The sequence below is a fragment of the Bombus vancouverensis genome, chromosome 6 (assembly GCF_051014615.1).
Source record: "Bombus vancouverensis nearcticus chromosome 6, iyBomVanc1_principal, whole genome shotgun sequence".
Classification (NCBI taxonomy): domain Eukaryota; kingdom Metazoa; phylum Arthropoda; class Insecta; order Hymenoptera; family Apidae; genus Bombus; species Bombus vancouverensis.
In genome coordinates, this window is record NC_134916.1 from 9225885 (window position 1) to 9240484 (window position 14600).

Genomic DNA, 14600 nt, shown 5'->3' on the forward strand with positions numbered 1-14600 from the left:
GGAATTTAAATAAATAATCATATACGCGAATCTTATACACATTTCGTTCCGTTACATATCGTTATTCTTAGTATTTATTTTGATTATATTTCGATGCGTTACTCACATTTTCTGTGTCTTCCATATCGATGCCCAAGTCTTCCATTTGTTCTTTCAATTTCGATACCGATCTGTCTCGAAGTTTCGCCGCTGCTGTGCGCGGCATTACAGGCTTTGTAGAAGCCTTCAGTATTCGGGCTTCGTCTTTCATAATAGCCTTCTTTTCTCGAATTTGCTTAGCTATTTGTACAATTTCTTGCATCGTCTCGGACAACTCGGCCACTTTATAATCGTACATTCCCGCCTCTTCGCGAAGCTGCTCCTCTTTTTCCAGCTCATTTAATTTCTACCGTAAAGGATAAAAATAAAGTTCTATCCAAGCAAAATGTCATACGCGTGTTTAAAACGAATAAATATGTACAAACATCAAATATTTCTGGATCGATGTAATCAGCGATATTGTGTCCTTCCCAAATCTCTGGAATAACATCATATTTTTGATCGCCCTCGATGTCATAATTCTTCTTCAAATCAAGTACATAATCGTCTCCCATTTCTTCCTCTATTTCTCGCTCTAATTTTCGTTTTACCTTTAATCCTTCCTTTCTCTTTCTTAAAACGCTCTCAGGAATACAAGGAGCGCGAACTTTATCATCTCTCGGCACAGGTTGTGCAACGTGTAAACGATTAAGCAGTCCCTCTACCTGCAGTCATAAACGTTCAAGAACTTGAACCAATGTTTTAACGGCTTTTACATTACTACAAAGCAACACAAAAGAGGTGTTTAAAAAGTATTTAACTTACCTTTTTTGTTCTTATCTTCTGATCAACACGGAAAGCTAACAAACGTTCACACGCTTGTATTTTCACGTCCATTACACCAAAATCAGTAATTGTACTCATTTCCAACACTGGGATATCTTTATCCTCCAACGACTTTAAAAGAACTCGTTTTTCGGGCGGAAGTTCATCCAGACGCAAAATATCCACTTTATTTGCCACAACTGTCAAAGGTTTGTTAGCAAACAGAGGTTTAATCGATTCAAATAATTTCACCTAGAAGATAAAACTGTTGAATCACACTTGAATAGAATGTATACTTTGGTTAGCTATGAAGCCAATACTTTACCTGCTGGTCTAAACTATGACCACATTGTTCCGATATATCGCAAAAGTAAAGTACAGCTGCTCGTAAATGCGCGAGTGCAGTTATTGCCTGCATTTCTATTACGTTCCTTTCTTCGAGTGGATGATCTAGAATTCCAGGTGTATCAACGACTTGCCATCTTAAATATTTATAATCCATATGACCAACGTATAATGACTTTGTTGTAAATGCATATGGTTGGACTTCAACATCAGCGCGAGTTATCTAAATAGAACAATTAGCACAGTTCATAATGTTCCCTGTGCATAATATGCATACATAATCTGTTAGTAGTTATTAAGTTAAATTACCTTGTTAATGAAACTGCTTTTACCAACATTTGGGAAACCACATATTATTATAGTGCGTGTATAAGGATCTATACTAGGTAATCGGGCTAAATGCTGACGAACTTGCTCCAAATATGCCAGATTTGCTGCTTGCCTTTTCATAATTGTTGCCATACGACCTAAAGCAGCTTTTTTCAATTGTTTACATCGGTATAAAGAGTCTCCATATTTCATCAAACGGGCATAATCCTTGGCTACACTATTTTGACAATATATGTGAACTTCATTGAAAAACGGTGGTAATTGAAAAAATACTATTTCAATATACTTACTTATCGATTAAATGTCTCGCTATATTTATTTGACCAAGAGCTAATTTGTAATGATCTTTGTCATAAAGGACGTTCATTAAATCAGCATAAAATGGATGAACATCATCTAGCTTAGGAAATTCCTGTATAATTTGCGATAATCTGTCATGAAAGTTTTGTTGCGTAAATCTCACTTTACGCAAATAAAATGCACGTATTCTTGCAATTTTATAATTTTTGTGTATAACGGTTGGAGTTTTGCGTTGAGTTTTTGATAAAATTATATCAATAAAGTCCTAGACAAAAGTAAATATTTATTAAATGAAATTTGAACTACAATTGAATTAATTACCAAATAGAAAATTAAAAACAAAGTTGCTAACCTTTGCGGTGGGTACAACCGCGATTTTCTTGAAATTGTATAACGCCATTATTGTGTTGTTCTCTCAACTTATCGTTTTATAAAAATCTTATACTTGAAAAGTTTGTAAAAACTGTTTAATGACCAAGTTTAAGTGTAAAATAAGTAAAAAATTCACAAAGCGTATACAACCACGTGTACATACCGAAATTTTACATCATTCATCATATGAAGACAACTTTAGTTGCGATATCGGCACTCTGGCGGCAAACGTAAGAGACTAATGGTACTGTCAGATACTGGTTACATGTTACATCAAGTTACACCAGAAAGGTTACATTTACACCAAGTATTTGTTGAATCTCTAGTTCCTCACTAACATAATCTAAGGATTTGAATGTAAAATTAATATTGAATTTTTTGGTTCTTCTCTGAACTTACGTAAAAGCTAGTACATAATTTTTCAATTTACTGCGCTCTTTGAAACATACGTGTACATAATGTATAGGTATGAGACTCACTTACATATATATTAAAAACATACTTATTTATATACGTACATCTTAAATATTTAACATAAAATTTATTCAGCTAATAATTTTTATTAAAGAGAAAAATTGAAAAATAGTGTTATTTTCGTTGTATATTATTCGTTAATTTTGTTTAGATATAAAATACTGTACAATTAAATAAATAACATAAATTTTGAATTTACGAATCGTTTGAGTAGCTCATTGAATGATAGTGGAAAAATATTTGACGAGTTTATTATTAACAAATATTTACATTTAGCTGGAATGACCGTAGCCGAAACCACGGTCATATAAACAGGTCTGAACATTTCTATACCGAAAGCATTGACGAAACTGTCTGCCTTTTGAGTCGAAAAAAGTCAAAGTGGAGGGTAAGAAAAGGTCTCGTTCTGGGTATATGCACATGTATATACATACATGCATGCATACTACGTGTGCATATATAAATTCTATGAATGCTCAGACAGAGACAGAGACACTCCACTCATTTTATCTGTCTTGCAGAACGAAACCTTCTCGTGCCCTCCATCTTGAACATTTTTCACTCAAAAGACGGACGGTTTTCCCTAGCGAATGTGACTGCCTATATGATCGTGACCAGAAACGATAGAGAGGAAGAACAACCACCGATGAATGGGGAATTTCAAGAATTTCAAAATCTTCCTAAATCAGTTATCGGTATTTTTGTATTAAGTAAGAAAAAGTTGTACATGTGATGTGGCATCATTAGTAAAAAGAAAAATCGAAATAACAAGAAAGTAAAATAAAACCTAAAAAGGAATGCATCATGTGAGAAGTAAAATAATTTACGAACGATTATTAGCCACCGCGAATTAAGCTGATTCGTTCCGCCATCTTGAATTATACCGTGCTTTATCGTGGCAAAATATTCTGTTCAAGGAGGGAACCACGGAGGGAACTGTCAGTACATGTATACATACATCTGTAAATTCGTATTAAGACGCGTGCCTTTCCACTTTCGAACCTCAATCGAACGGGGTACAGACTAGTTTTATAATTCAGATGTCGTTTTTACCACTTACACCACATCTGCCAATTTAAATAGTAAATTAACTTTTACAAAAGTACACGTAGGTTGCACATTTAAATCCGTATTCGTCTTAAGCTTTTTCAAATTTTAACAAATATTACAAAGATAATGCGAGGATGTATCTTCATTATAGCAGTTTTGTCTTAAAATTATTCGATAATCTGGTTATTGTGCAACTTATATATTAAATTGCATACAAATTGTAATTTACAAATCAGTGATCAGGAAGATTTTTAATCGTGTGGAATATCAGTCTGAAAATACGGAGGAAGAAAGATCTTTAGATCGTCTGAAAAGGTATACGATTGCTAGCTGTAAATTTGTTTTTTTTGTTTAAAAAACTAATTAATTTTTTATATCTCTTAACATGTATATTGTATTCATTTTGTTCGGTTTTCATTCTTATGATATATTTCATTAAAATCTAACTTTCATCTATATTTGATTATAATTAGATATTAATAAAATATAAACAAGATGAGTTGATCCATGTAATGCTTCATGTCATTTATTTTCTAGTTTTCACAATTTCTAATTGTCAGAAGTACGCATACAAAATTGTTCAGTACTTTATGTATGAACAAAATTATGAACAGTACATATAAATACATCAATTTGTTTCTTGATTTTGTGAATAGATTTTAATTATAAGTAAAAGTATTTTATGTTCATCACTTTTTTCCATTGTTATTTTAATTCACAAAATAAATAACATCTGTAGCCTTCAAGACAATATTTTCGTATGCAGAATAAGCAGAAATGGAAAACAGCTTTATAAAGGAAAATGTACCTTAAGTGAAAATAATGCAGATAGCTTTGAAAACATGAAATACTCAATGTTGCAAGAACAAGAATACGGGGTAGGTTTACCTCAAAATCTGGTGCCCAGTGAAATGAACGAATGTGTGATGGTCGATACAGATCCTATGGAAATAGAAAGCAGTTCTTTGGAGGAAGCTTCTGTGGTATCTAATCTTCCGCTTTTATTTGCCAATGGACATCCAACGTCATTGGAAAAAATTACTGTGGTAAGAATATTACTTTTTATACTTATACATTTAGAATGAATTTTAAGTAATCATGTGGTAATGAAACTTATATTTTGTAATAAATTATTAGTAGTATAAGTATTATAAAGGTAATGTTTGATTTTAGACACAATTAGAACGTTTTGTTACATTCATGGTTAAATGCTCCTTGGGCCATGATACTAACGAAGTGATCAGTGAACCGAGGTGGTGGCCAAAAGAAGTTAAATTTTCAAATCCTTTAACAAGACCTAAAAGAGTAAACGATGTAAGTTAATTATCTGAGTAAAAATATAATGATATAATTGTTTCCTCAATGGTAAAGTATTTAACTTTTAAAATGTAAAATTATATTTTAGAACTGGATGGCCAATTTAAAAAAATTAGTATTTAGATGTTATACATACCATAGAAGTGAATATCTCTTACGTTTTTGCTCATATCTTGCACGGTACTCGCAAGAAGATCTACAATATGTTAATAATTGGGACTCTACAACAAGTTTGTATCACAAAAGTACTGGCAAGCTATTAGTGACATTTCGCAATGAAAATATGGTTTGTTCTTGTATTCACATCTTACTTTGCTTTGTAGAATACTAAAAACTTTATAAAAAATAAATAAAGAAATTTTATTTTAATTACAGAATTATGATAGAACTTGTGAAAGTCCACGAAAGAAGTTGTTATCTTGTAGAGGAGTAATTTCTTCCTATACGAAACAGCAACAGCATTCCGTTATGATGAATCATACACCAACAGGAGATATTTATCTATGTGATAATTGTGATGCGGAATTTATAGGCCTAGAGAAAATGAAGGTACACACATCAAATGTGTGTGTTTATATGAATTCTAATAAAAAACATAAATGAAATTAATAGCAATTTTGTATATTAAAGGAACATGAAAGTGTATGTTATGAACAAGAACATAACGGAAGCAATTCTCGATCTACAACTCCGGACTTGTCGATTGTAGAGCCTGAATTAAGGCAAAACCAGTTCTTGGAATATTTTCACTTGTGTTCAGTGAAATTGGAATCGAAATCAGTTGAAATTCGCAATGATGCTACAGTTAATAACAATAATATCATTAGCCGAACCTCCCGCCGTGTTAGAGGGTTTGTAAATTTTACAAGATGTCCGACTATTCCTTTTTCTTCTCCTGCTGGTATATTATTAGCTAAAAGATCCAAGGCAATGACAGAAGAAACGCAACAAGAAAGGCTAGAAAGGATAGAAAGACATCTCATTGCTCCTGTCTTAAACAGCTCGTCTAAACCAAAGTGGTTGCAAGCGGACGTTGATAACGATAAATGGAGTGTTACATATAAACCAAATCGAGATAAACTGGCATGCGATTATGTGCACCAATATAAATTTGTAAATTCTGTTAAAAAGAAACCAAGTAAGTGCTTAATCTTTGGGGGAGTTTCATAGGGTTTCGTTTCCCTTATTTCTACGTTTTTTAAATGTTATTATAATATGTTTTCTATGATATATATAAGAACTGTTCTTTTCCTTTTTAGTGTTGAGCATACAATCACAGTTACTGTATGTTGTTTGTCGACCTGTTTTTGTTATTCTAAATCGATTGACCCAGGAACAAATACATGATTTTAAACAAAATCAGCCAAAATATCAATGTCTTATTCAAAATGTTTCTATTGTAAACAAGAAAATGATAACACATAATGAAGGAAAAACAGGACCAAACGTTCCTTCAAAACGTAAAGCTCCAAGTGATGAAAGTGACATAAACACGATGAAAGAAAACGTAGAAAAGGTAGTTGGCAATGAAATTATCAATGTAGAATTAATTGATTTTGGAGGTAAATGTTCTTCTGGCGAAAATAATACGACTACCATTCATTCAATTAAAGAGATCGCATCGTGTATAAGACCGTCGGAAGCGATTGCAGTAATCGATCTATGCTCTTCGGATGAGGAAGAAAATACATGTACTCCTGCATCTTCGAACGAAAATAAAGATTCAATGAGTTGTTTATCTCATGATGTCAAAGGTGTAACAGAATCATTCTTAGAAAAATTTTCTTCAACTAAATTTCAGTTAGAACATGAAAAATGCGAGTGGATATCGGATAATATTTTAAATAACGATGTTGAAAATTATACAGACAAGTACCATAGTACAATGTTAAATACATTTACAAATTTATCCCCAATCCTTAGACCAGCACCATAAAATAATGATTATTTAGTATATAGTATTCATTGTATGCGTGTTACATTTATTACAATATTTATTATTTCACTTTTATATGATTTTAAAATGCGTAAAATAACGTTAAATCATAATGTTTTATTATTTGCAGTAGACTGTCAATCATTACAAGAAACTCTCAACTGTAAAATAACAAACTCGGTATTTTCATTAAAGGGAAATGTCAAATAATATTTGTTATATAATAAAAGATAAGCCTACGCATTTTTATATATTATATACTATAGAGAAAGAGAAGATGTTAAGGAAAAGATAAATAAAATCGAGATGAATTGTTAATTTTCTTTATGATGAACTTCGTTAATGTACCTCATTGCAAGATGATTGTATTTGTATTTTGTTTCCATTTATATTTTAACAAAAATTTTTGTCTTATTTAAAAATGCATATATATTTAAAACCAAATAATAAATTACACTTTTCATTCTTCTTTCTTTTTTGATTTAACGATCTTTTTCATTAAAGACGATAATAATTTTTCCTTCCAATCCATTTCAACACGTTTCAAAACTAATCTTTTAGTTGAAATGTTATGAAGTGGACCAAATGCTAGGGCAATTGCTGTACAGGCTAAACAAATTACATTGTAGGGCATACTAAAATCAGGCGTTGGTAAACTAACTAGTAAAGATTCAGTTCTTAGCTGTACTAGATAGCCTTCTCTTGAAGCATTGAAACTGAAAATTTAATTATGCTTTAGCAAAACTTGAGTGTTAAATATTATACATATGTTGTAATATTAATTACTAATGTAGACATTTTTAACCTTGATGTTATGGTACTTCCATCGAGTGGTAACGCAGTATAATTTCTTGCAATTGGAAGTAATGCAGTGATTATAGCAGGACCCATGTAAAACCCATGATTTGCATCTGGCGGGTATTCTTGCCACTTAAGAAATGAATAATCCATTTCTATAGAAAATTTAGTTACTGATTGTGGTGGTAAACGTAAAATAAGTTCCAAATAGTAAGGACTTTTTCGTTCCTTCCCTGGTAGATAACGCTGTGTCACTATATACAAAATTTCAACAGATTAAGACAACAAAGAAAAGATCACAGAAACAAAAAAAAAATACAAATAATTACAATGAATATATCACTGCCTATGATGAATACAATGATATATGATATATGTGAATACAACTACTCACATGGTATAATATTTTTTGCCCCACAAATTATTTTGACAGAATGTAAATATACTGGCAAATACCATGGAATACTTTCTAATAAAATAATATCGAGTGTTTGCCAGTAATTATTGTAAATTTTTGTTACTAAACTACCTCTTTCTTGTCCATATCCTGCAGAAAAGAATTTTTATTTTGCTATTTCTCCCCACATATGTATCTATTATAATTTAAGTAGTATTACAAACCAATGACATATCTATTTGCATATAGAATTGAAGGATAATTTAAACCAGCTGTATGAGTAGTATTATATAGAACTTCAATATTAAATATTCCTTTTAAAGAAAGCGATCTAATGTCATAAACAGCTATTTCATTTAATTGTCCTCCTCGAAGACTAACGACCTTCGCACTTGGAGGAGGTATTAACTCATAAACTTGATTAGTATTATTATTAGATATGTCAATATATACATTGCTTAATGTAGCAAGAGGGCATGCTCCTCTAATACCCATTCCAAAAAATTTTCGAACTGACCAATTCTGAAGGAAAATTCATATGAGTGCCAGAAATTTCTTATAACATACAAAATTTTGTTAAAAATTTACCTGTGATACATCGGTCATTGTGTCATATATCAATGAAACAGACTGACGTAACTCTAATGATGTTTTAGTGCAGACTGTGTTTGAGCATATAACTCGAAAATGTACTCCAATGGAATGATAGTTTGTGTTGTGAATATAAGCAGAGTTTAATAAGGTTGCCAAGCCTTTCTATTAAAACATCATATATATCAGTATCTGTTACACAAAATAAATACAAGTCTCTATTTTTCACATATACCTTAGAATTACATGGCAATAATTTTTTAAATGGTGTTAAATTTTCAGTGCAAACTATTTCTTTTGGTAATGATGAATAACGTAAATGACTAGAATTGATACTGTGATCTACTACCCCTGTAGGACGGAATGTAAATTCTGGAGACATACTGTTTGCAGGATTAATAAAATTCAAGGAAGCACAAAATAAGCCAGCTAGTGCATTTGTTAAACCTTTCCACTCATCATCAACACTATAACAATAAAAAATAATTTTGTTATTAATATCATTCATACAATTTTTAGAGTAATACATTGTGTTTATTGAGTTCAAAGTGATACTCTACTTATTAACATCTTCGTGGAACCATGAATATATTTCAGCACCAGGACCAGCATCATGATAAGGATATCCCCATTTTTGGTAATTCCACAATCCTTTGGTTAATGTAAGATGTAATTCATTTACATTGTGACGACTTATAATTTCACCAAGTCCTCTTGGAAATAAATGAGAATGTTGAACTGAAATATTAACTTCTACTTGCATAAAGAAGAATTTTATATTTGGTAACTTATGTCTTGTAACTTACATGTTGTTATGTCTTTTGTGGTTTCCCATACAGTAGTAAATTGAAAATATGCATAGACATGATTGCTTGGTAATGGTTTTAGCATTAGTTCTTCATCAAAGAAATCATTTTGCGGAAACACGCATTTCATAAGGGTGACAAGGATAAAAAATAATGGTATTCTAAAATGCATCGTCATCAAATGATTTTGATAAAGTTCAATTTAATCTTGCTTTAACTATAAAATAATTTTCACACATTTTATATCTGTTATAACAGAGAAAAATAATGATTTAGATCAATAAACAATATCTGCCTTTTAGTACGCTGAGTAAATCATATTTAATTCACTTATGGGTAAATGTGGAAATGATATAAACATGAGATGACATATTATGGTACATTATATCAAATGCTATTAAATCTTTCTTAATTTTCAGTCAACTAATCGGTTAATCAGTTTCAGTCAAATATTGGTTGTTCAACACTTACAAATGACAACAGACAGCATATAGCTATGAATTAACTAACCTGAAAATTCGTCTTTATATCAATATGATATCAACGAATATAATTTTTCGTTTAAAGGCGAGTTTTCATTATTATAGAGGATTGAGATAATATACCGTAACTCTAATGAAACGTTTTTGGAACAGTTGTATAATTATTTCTTTATTTAAATTTATTTCTTAAATTTTAAGAGAAATTTGTTTCAGAAGAACTATCGTTTTAGTAGAAACGTCCCTTAAGGATCGATAATTGTGACAGTATTATTTCATTATATCAATTGTGACGTACGTCAAATAAAAGGGACGTTTGTTTTATTATAAAGGACTGGAAAAATAAATTGTTTTTTAAATATGGAATCAGAAGAAGGGGAAACATATCCGAAACAAGGAACAACAATACGTAGTGAAAAGAATGCAGCTATCGACTACGATGAAGACAGAGTAAGGTTAGACTTAATGAATCCTGTGTAAAAAAAAACTGTTATTTATATTTGCAAAATGTGATTGATCGAAAAGGGCAATACTAGGGACATTAACTATAATTATTTCAGCTACATGAGATGACAGCGTCATATTCGGAAATATCATTCGATTCACAATCATCTCCACCCGTTTCGGAGTTAAGATCGCTGATCGATTCACCAGATATTGATGGAACAAAATTTTTAGATGGTAGCCTAGAGAAAATGAACGGAATTGGTGGTAGACCAGACCAGCTAAATTTAAGGAATAGAGAATCTAGTCCAATAGAGGACGACGATATAGATCCCCCAAGTTATCACAAAGCCATGGGATATTTGCAACTTGAGGGGACAGTAATGCAAGATGGTGATATGGTACTGTTTGTTGCGGAAGATTTAGAAAACAAAATTAAACTGTCAAGTCCTGTAACAAAAAAGGGAGAAACTCCATCTTTTCCGGGTTCTCGCAGTTCTACTCCTTGTTTGTACAGGCAAGCCTTAACGCCTCAGGTGCCTCTTCTTGATCATAATGTGTTAAATGAATTAGAGATGGAAGCGAGAAAAGTGGCCACCTCTGTTGATGCATTAACAGAAAATTTGGCAGCCATTTTGCATAGTGTAAATTATCTTTTCCAATTATATTTCTTCTTTTTTGCTTTGTGAAAATTTTTCCTTTCATTAAGTTTTCAAAGGGTTTTGCATCAAAGTTACTTTTAGGCATCTGCACTCACCGTAGGCTGTTTAGAAACATATAGGGATGCTGTTTGTAAAACGTGCGATGCAGTGGATCACAATATTAAATCGATGTATCAGTTAATGGCAAAATGCGAAGAATTATCGAAATCAATGGGACCTGTATATAAGCTAGCAGAACAAATGCGAGTATTAGAGTATCTGTTTTTACATTTGTATTGTGTATTCCAGTTCTGTAATCATACTAACATTTATTCGTTTTCTCAACTTTTAGTAAAGAGATGAAAAGGATGTTGGAGCTATTTGAGAGTGCAATGAATCTGTAATTTATAAAGGAAAAAGATTTTAAGCTTTTACTCTAATATGTTTATGCGATTAGAGCTCTTGTCTTGTTATAGATCATTTTGGAAGTTGTCTCAATTTTGAAATTGTTTAGTTTGAAAAACATATATTTGCTGAAATTCAACATTTGTTTCCTTTACACAAATATTATTACGTTGAATATATCGTCACAAATGGAATGCAGGAGTATTTATTTGATACAAATATAAGGCTAGACAAATATGTTCATTTAATTATGATTTTGAGTGACAGAGGCGTCTTTGATAACCTCCATTATCTACAATTGATACTTTAGTAACTATGAGAATCAACAACATGGTCCTGACTGTCTGCCAAATTTCTTGTGATTTTCAAATTATCTTGCATCTCAATTTAACCTTGATCAAATGCCGAGGATTTCGAATGACACGATTTCATCGACCTTTTATGAATATTTATTTCTTTGGATAAGTGGTTTTAGAGAAAATTACTTCTGAGAAGTGAATGATGTGAATGTTTCCTAACAATCTTTTCACTCGATACACTTGTCGAAAAGTAAGAAAATAAATTCCCTTGTATCATAATTGTAAAAGATATATAATTCTTATTTTGAAGAGAAATACTGACTTTCAACAATAATGTTTTTTCATAATCTTGCATGTATCATAAAAATATTTATTGCAACAGATTTTATTATCCTAATGTACATAATTTAATTAAATGTTAGCAATGTTAATCAACCCTTCAAAACGTGTATTTTTTAACCTTTAAATATTAATTGATATTTCGAATATGATATACGCATAGTAATCTTACAATTATCACATAGTGCGAGATCGTAGTGATATAGTATCCGATAATGGTCCGAAAAGCAATATCCAGTGTTTTGCTTTTATGCTTTATACGTATTCAGTGAGCGCATCTTCTCTTTCAACGTAACGAATAAAATTTACTACCACACGTCGCATTTTATATCTCTTTTATTTCTTAACGGTATATACAATGTAGGGAGGAAGTAATTCGCGTGGATTGCGAGGTTCAGTGGCGATCTATTGTAAATCACAGCTGTAAATAACATTATCAAAAAGCAACAGTGGTAAATACGTCGCGACGCGCGCCTCATTTAACGTATTCGGTCGGTATAATTATTAAAGACAGAGTGATTTTAATCCGGCTTGGAAAAAGAGTGGTGATAGCGGACAAACACCTCGTTAATTTATTCTCCTGGCCCGACGCCTATTGAGATCGCGGATAGGTGTGTATGTGTATCACTTTCGTACCACTCTCTACAAACGTGCTCACGCGTTCGCTCTTTTGCACGTTTTGAATTCCCGTCGATGAACACCGATTCCTCCTCCTCCTCTTCCTTTTCCTCTTTCTCAATCCTCTTCCCTATTTCACATTTCCACACGGCCTCAATGAAAGGGAGCACGTTCCTTAGATTATAAACGAAACGCTTGAATTACCAGTATATTTTCGATGTCATTACATGCCGTCGCGTATCAGTCACAGGTATTGCATTGTCGGTTTCCTCTTCTTTCAAAGAAGAAAGGAGACCCAGATCATATATCGTGCATTGATCATTAATATATCTCGATCATTAAAGAAAAAGATATTACATATTTCGTTGCGTCGATCGTATATCGCGATTGCGACGATTTAAAGTTATTTCATTTGTGTTTACATCTACATATCTATACATTAATATAATTTACGTTATATTATATACACAAATAATTTATTTTTATGTTCTCAAGTATTGTTTCGATAGAATTATGTATTCTTTATCGAGAACGCAGTTCGATTTGTTTATCGTGGTTAGGTTGGATATTTTCGTTTACGTTGTATACTATGTATGTTCTAATTGTAAGATTAGAGACATAACGAATTATATTTCATCCTTCTTCTGTTTCTTTCTTAAGAAAGAAGAACTAAATGAGAAATTGATATTTGAAAATGTGGCATATCTAAGGAGTGGGTGCGCGAAGTGTGATCGACTCGCAATCAGTCGAGTACAAAATTGAGGAAGGAGAAAAAGAATGAAGAAAAGGAGAAAGGAGAAGAAAGAGGAAGAATAGGGAAGGGTGAATAAGGAAAGCAAAAATGCTTGGCAGATCACAGACAGCCTAATTAAAAGGCTCGCCGTCACGCAGAATTTTCTTTCTTTCGTTTCAACAAGAGCAGCTAACGGTAAAATCTCAGGAAGCCGACATCTCTCTTTCCTTTTGTCCTGTCTTTAACCCTGTCTCGCATACGTATCTATGAACATCCGTTCGTGGTTGCTTGGTAATGAGTCGGAGGTATCTTCTTTCGAAACGTTGTTGCCCTTTCTTACAGAAATGAAGATAAAAGGAGACATACGTATATCTACACTCATATGTACGTATGTATATTATATGTATACTAATGCGCAAAAGTATGCCATTGCACACACAATATATAGATTGGAGATGCTACGATATTTGCCTACATATGTATTGTGCTGTTTGTAATTTGTTTGAACTATTATATCTATGCTGTAACTATCTATGTTGTTCGGTATAACCTATTCTTTTTGTTACAGGCTGGTAACCAATTTTTAATAATTTCCTTTCTTCTTGGAAACTAACTTTTCTTTCATGAAAAAGTATTTTTTTTCTTATGTTTTATAGCATTTGCTTTCAATCATATAAATCGGTTTGTTCGTTTACGCAACCACTGTGTTGTTTTCGGGAATGAACTGAACCGAACCATCGTAAAATCCTATTCCGTGAAAGACAAAGTTTAAAGAACCTTCAAGAACTGGCCAATTAAATTGCGATTCGCAAATTAACTTTGGTAATTATGAGTGGGCTTCGAGAGCAGTGCGGTGAGGAAGGGTTGGAGAGTTGGGATTACAAACGAGACGGCGCCGCGGGAACTTGGTAACTTTTCAGTCGCTTTTTATACAACTTTTCTTGTTAAGATCGTGATTATGAATTTTCTATTTGATCACCTCTTCATAAGCTAGCGACGTATTTATTTTGTAGTCTCTTGCCAAGACTACGCGCGAGTTTGTGATTGACCAAAAACGTGACAATATTACAGATTAGAGAAGGG

At 32.1% G+C, this 14600-nt stretch overlaps 4 protein-coding genes across 10 annotated transcripts in view; 2 read left to right on the forward strand and 2 right to left on the reverse strand.

The window, feature by feature from the left end:
* The window catches only part of Non1 (nucleolar GTP-binding protein 1), a 3759-nt gene extending 1275 nt beyond the window's left edge, over positions 1 to 2484 (reverse strand). The window contains exons 1-8 of the mRNA XM_076619335.1: positions 2354 to 2484; positions 2171 to 2262; positions 1809 to 2083; positions 1498 to 1735; positions 1169 to 1411; positions 844 to 1095; positions 465 to 743; positions 107 to 385 (exon numbers count right to left, since the gene is read on the reverse strand). Coding sequence (XP_076475450.1) covers positions 107 to 385; positions 465 to 743; positions 844 to 1095; positions 1169 to 1411; positions 1498 to 1735; positions 1809 to 2083; positions 2171 to 2218 — 1614 coding nt within the window. The 5' untranslated portion in view covers positions 2219 to 2262; positions 2354 to 2484. The remainder of the gene's footprint in view (positions 1 to 106; positions 386 to 464; positions 744 to 843; positions 1096 to 1168; positions 1412 to 1497; positions 1736 to 1808; positions 2084 to 2170; positions 2263 to 2353) is intronic.
* ova (ovaries absent) lies at positions 2417 to 7285 on the forward strand. Of its 5 annotated transcripts, none has more exons than XM_033336721.2 (8): positions 2417 to 2481; positions 4481 to 4760; positions 4888 to 5028; positions 5120 to 5317; positions 5407 to 5580; positions 5662 to 6169; positions 6291 to 6547; positions 6645 to 6812. In XM_033336721.2, the coding sequence occupies exons 1-8, from the start codon at positions 2432 to 2434 to the stop codon at positions 6660 to 6662; spliced, it is 1626 nt and encodes a 541-aa protein (XP_033192612.1). In that variant the 5' UTR covers positions 2417 to 2431; the 3' UTR covers positions 6663 to 6812. The 5 variants fall into 5 exon arrangements, with proteins under 5 accessions (XP_033192612.1, XP_033192607.1, XP_033192608.1 ...); XM_076619333.1 differs by lacking the exon at positions 2417 to 2481 and adding exons at positions 2863 to 3772; positions 3866 to 4029 and having other exon boundaries at positions 6291 to 7285; XM_076619334.1 differs by lacking the exon at positions 2417 to 2481 and adding exons at positions 2863 to 3772; positions 3869 to 4029 and having other exon boundaries at positions 6291 to 7285.
* Positions 7286 to 10054, reverse strand: PIG-T (phosphatidylinositol glycan anchor biosynthesis class T). Of its 2 annotated transcripts, XM_076619336.1 has the most exons (9): positions 9855 to 10054; positions 9560 to 9776; positions 9314 to 9491; positions 8989 to 9220; positions 8751 to 8918; positions 8387 to 8684; positions 8160 to 8312; positions 7773 to 8019; positions 7286 to 7683 (listed from the first exon to the last, which is right to left on the reverse strand). In XM_076619336.1, the coding sequence occupies exons 2-9, from the start codon at positions 9735 to 9737 to the stop codon at positions 7428 to 7430; spliced, it is 1710 nt and encodes a 569-aa protein (XP_076475451.1). In that variant the 5' UTR covers positions 9738 to 9776; positions 9855 to 10054; the 3' UTR covers positions 7286 to 7427. The 2 variants fall into 2 exon arrangements, with proteins under 2 accessions (XP_076475451.1, XP_076475452.1); XM_076619337.1 differs by lacking the exon at positions 9855 to 10054 and having other exon boundaries at positions 9314 to 9466; positions 9560 to 9730.
* A 145-nt stretch (positions 10055 to 10199) lies between these two features.
* BORCS6 (BLOC-1 related complex subunit 6) lies at positions 10200 to 12272 on the forward strand. 2 transcript variants are annotated; one of them, XM_033336734.2, is made up of 4 exons: positions 10200 to 10488; positions 10599 to 11126; positions 11226 to 11386; positions 11476 to 12272. In XM_033336734.2, exons 1-4 carry the CDS (start codon positions 10399 to 10401, stop codon positions 11525 to 11527), a joined length of 831 nt encoding a protein of 276 aa, XP_033192625.1. In that variant the 5' UTR covers positions 10200 to 10398; the 3' UTR covers positions 11528 to 12272. The 2 variants fall into 2 exon arrangements, with proteins under 2 accessions (XP_033192625.1, XP_033192626.1); XM_033336735.2 differs by having other exon boundaries at positions 10202 to 10493.
* Positions 12273 to 14600: the final 2328 nt, after the last annotated feature.

Bases quoted from the DNA above. Each gene is read 5' to 3' on its own strand.
- ova (XM_033336716.2), top strand. From the start codon at position 2,432: ATGGTACTGTCAGATACTGGTTACATGTTACATCAAGTTACACCAGAA. The intron at 5,318-5,406 runs GTTTGTTCTTGT...TTTTAATTACAG, and splicing joins CATTTCGCAATGAAAATATG to AATTATGATAGAACTTGTGA. The intron at 5,581-5,661 runs GTACACACATCA...TGTATATTAAAG, and splicing joins TAGGCCTAGAGAAAATGAAG to GAACATGAAAGTGTATGTTA.
- PIG-T (XM_076619336.1), bottom strand. From the start codon at position 9,737: ATGACGATGCATTTTAGAATACCATTATTTTTTATCCTTGTCACCCTT. The intron at 8,919-8,988 runs GTATATGTGAAA...ATGTTTTAATAG, and splicing joins TATTGCCATGTAATTCTAAG to AAAGGCTTGGCAACCTTATT. The intron at 8,685-8,750 runs GTAAATTTTTAA...ATTTTCCTTCAG, and splicing joins CAATGACCGATGTATCACAG to AATTGGTCAGTTCGAAAATT.
- BORCS6 (XM_033336734.2), top strand. From the start codon at position 10,399: ATGGAATCAGAAGAAGGGGAAACATATCCGAAACAAGGAACAACAATA. The intron at 10,489-10,598 runs GTAAGGTTAGAC...TAATTATTTCAG, and splicing joins TCGACTACGATGAAGACAGA to CTACATGAGATGACAGCGTC. The intron at 11,127-11,225 runs GTAAATTATCTT...AGTTACTTTTAG, and splicing joins TGGCAGCCATTTTGCATAGT to GCATCTGCACTCACCGTAGG.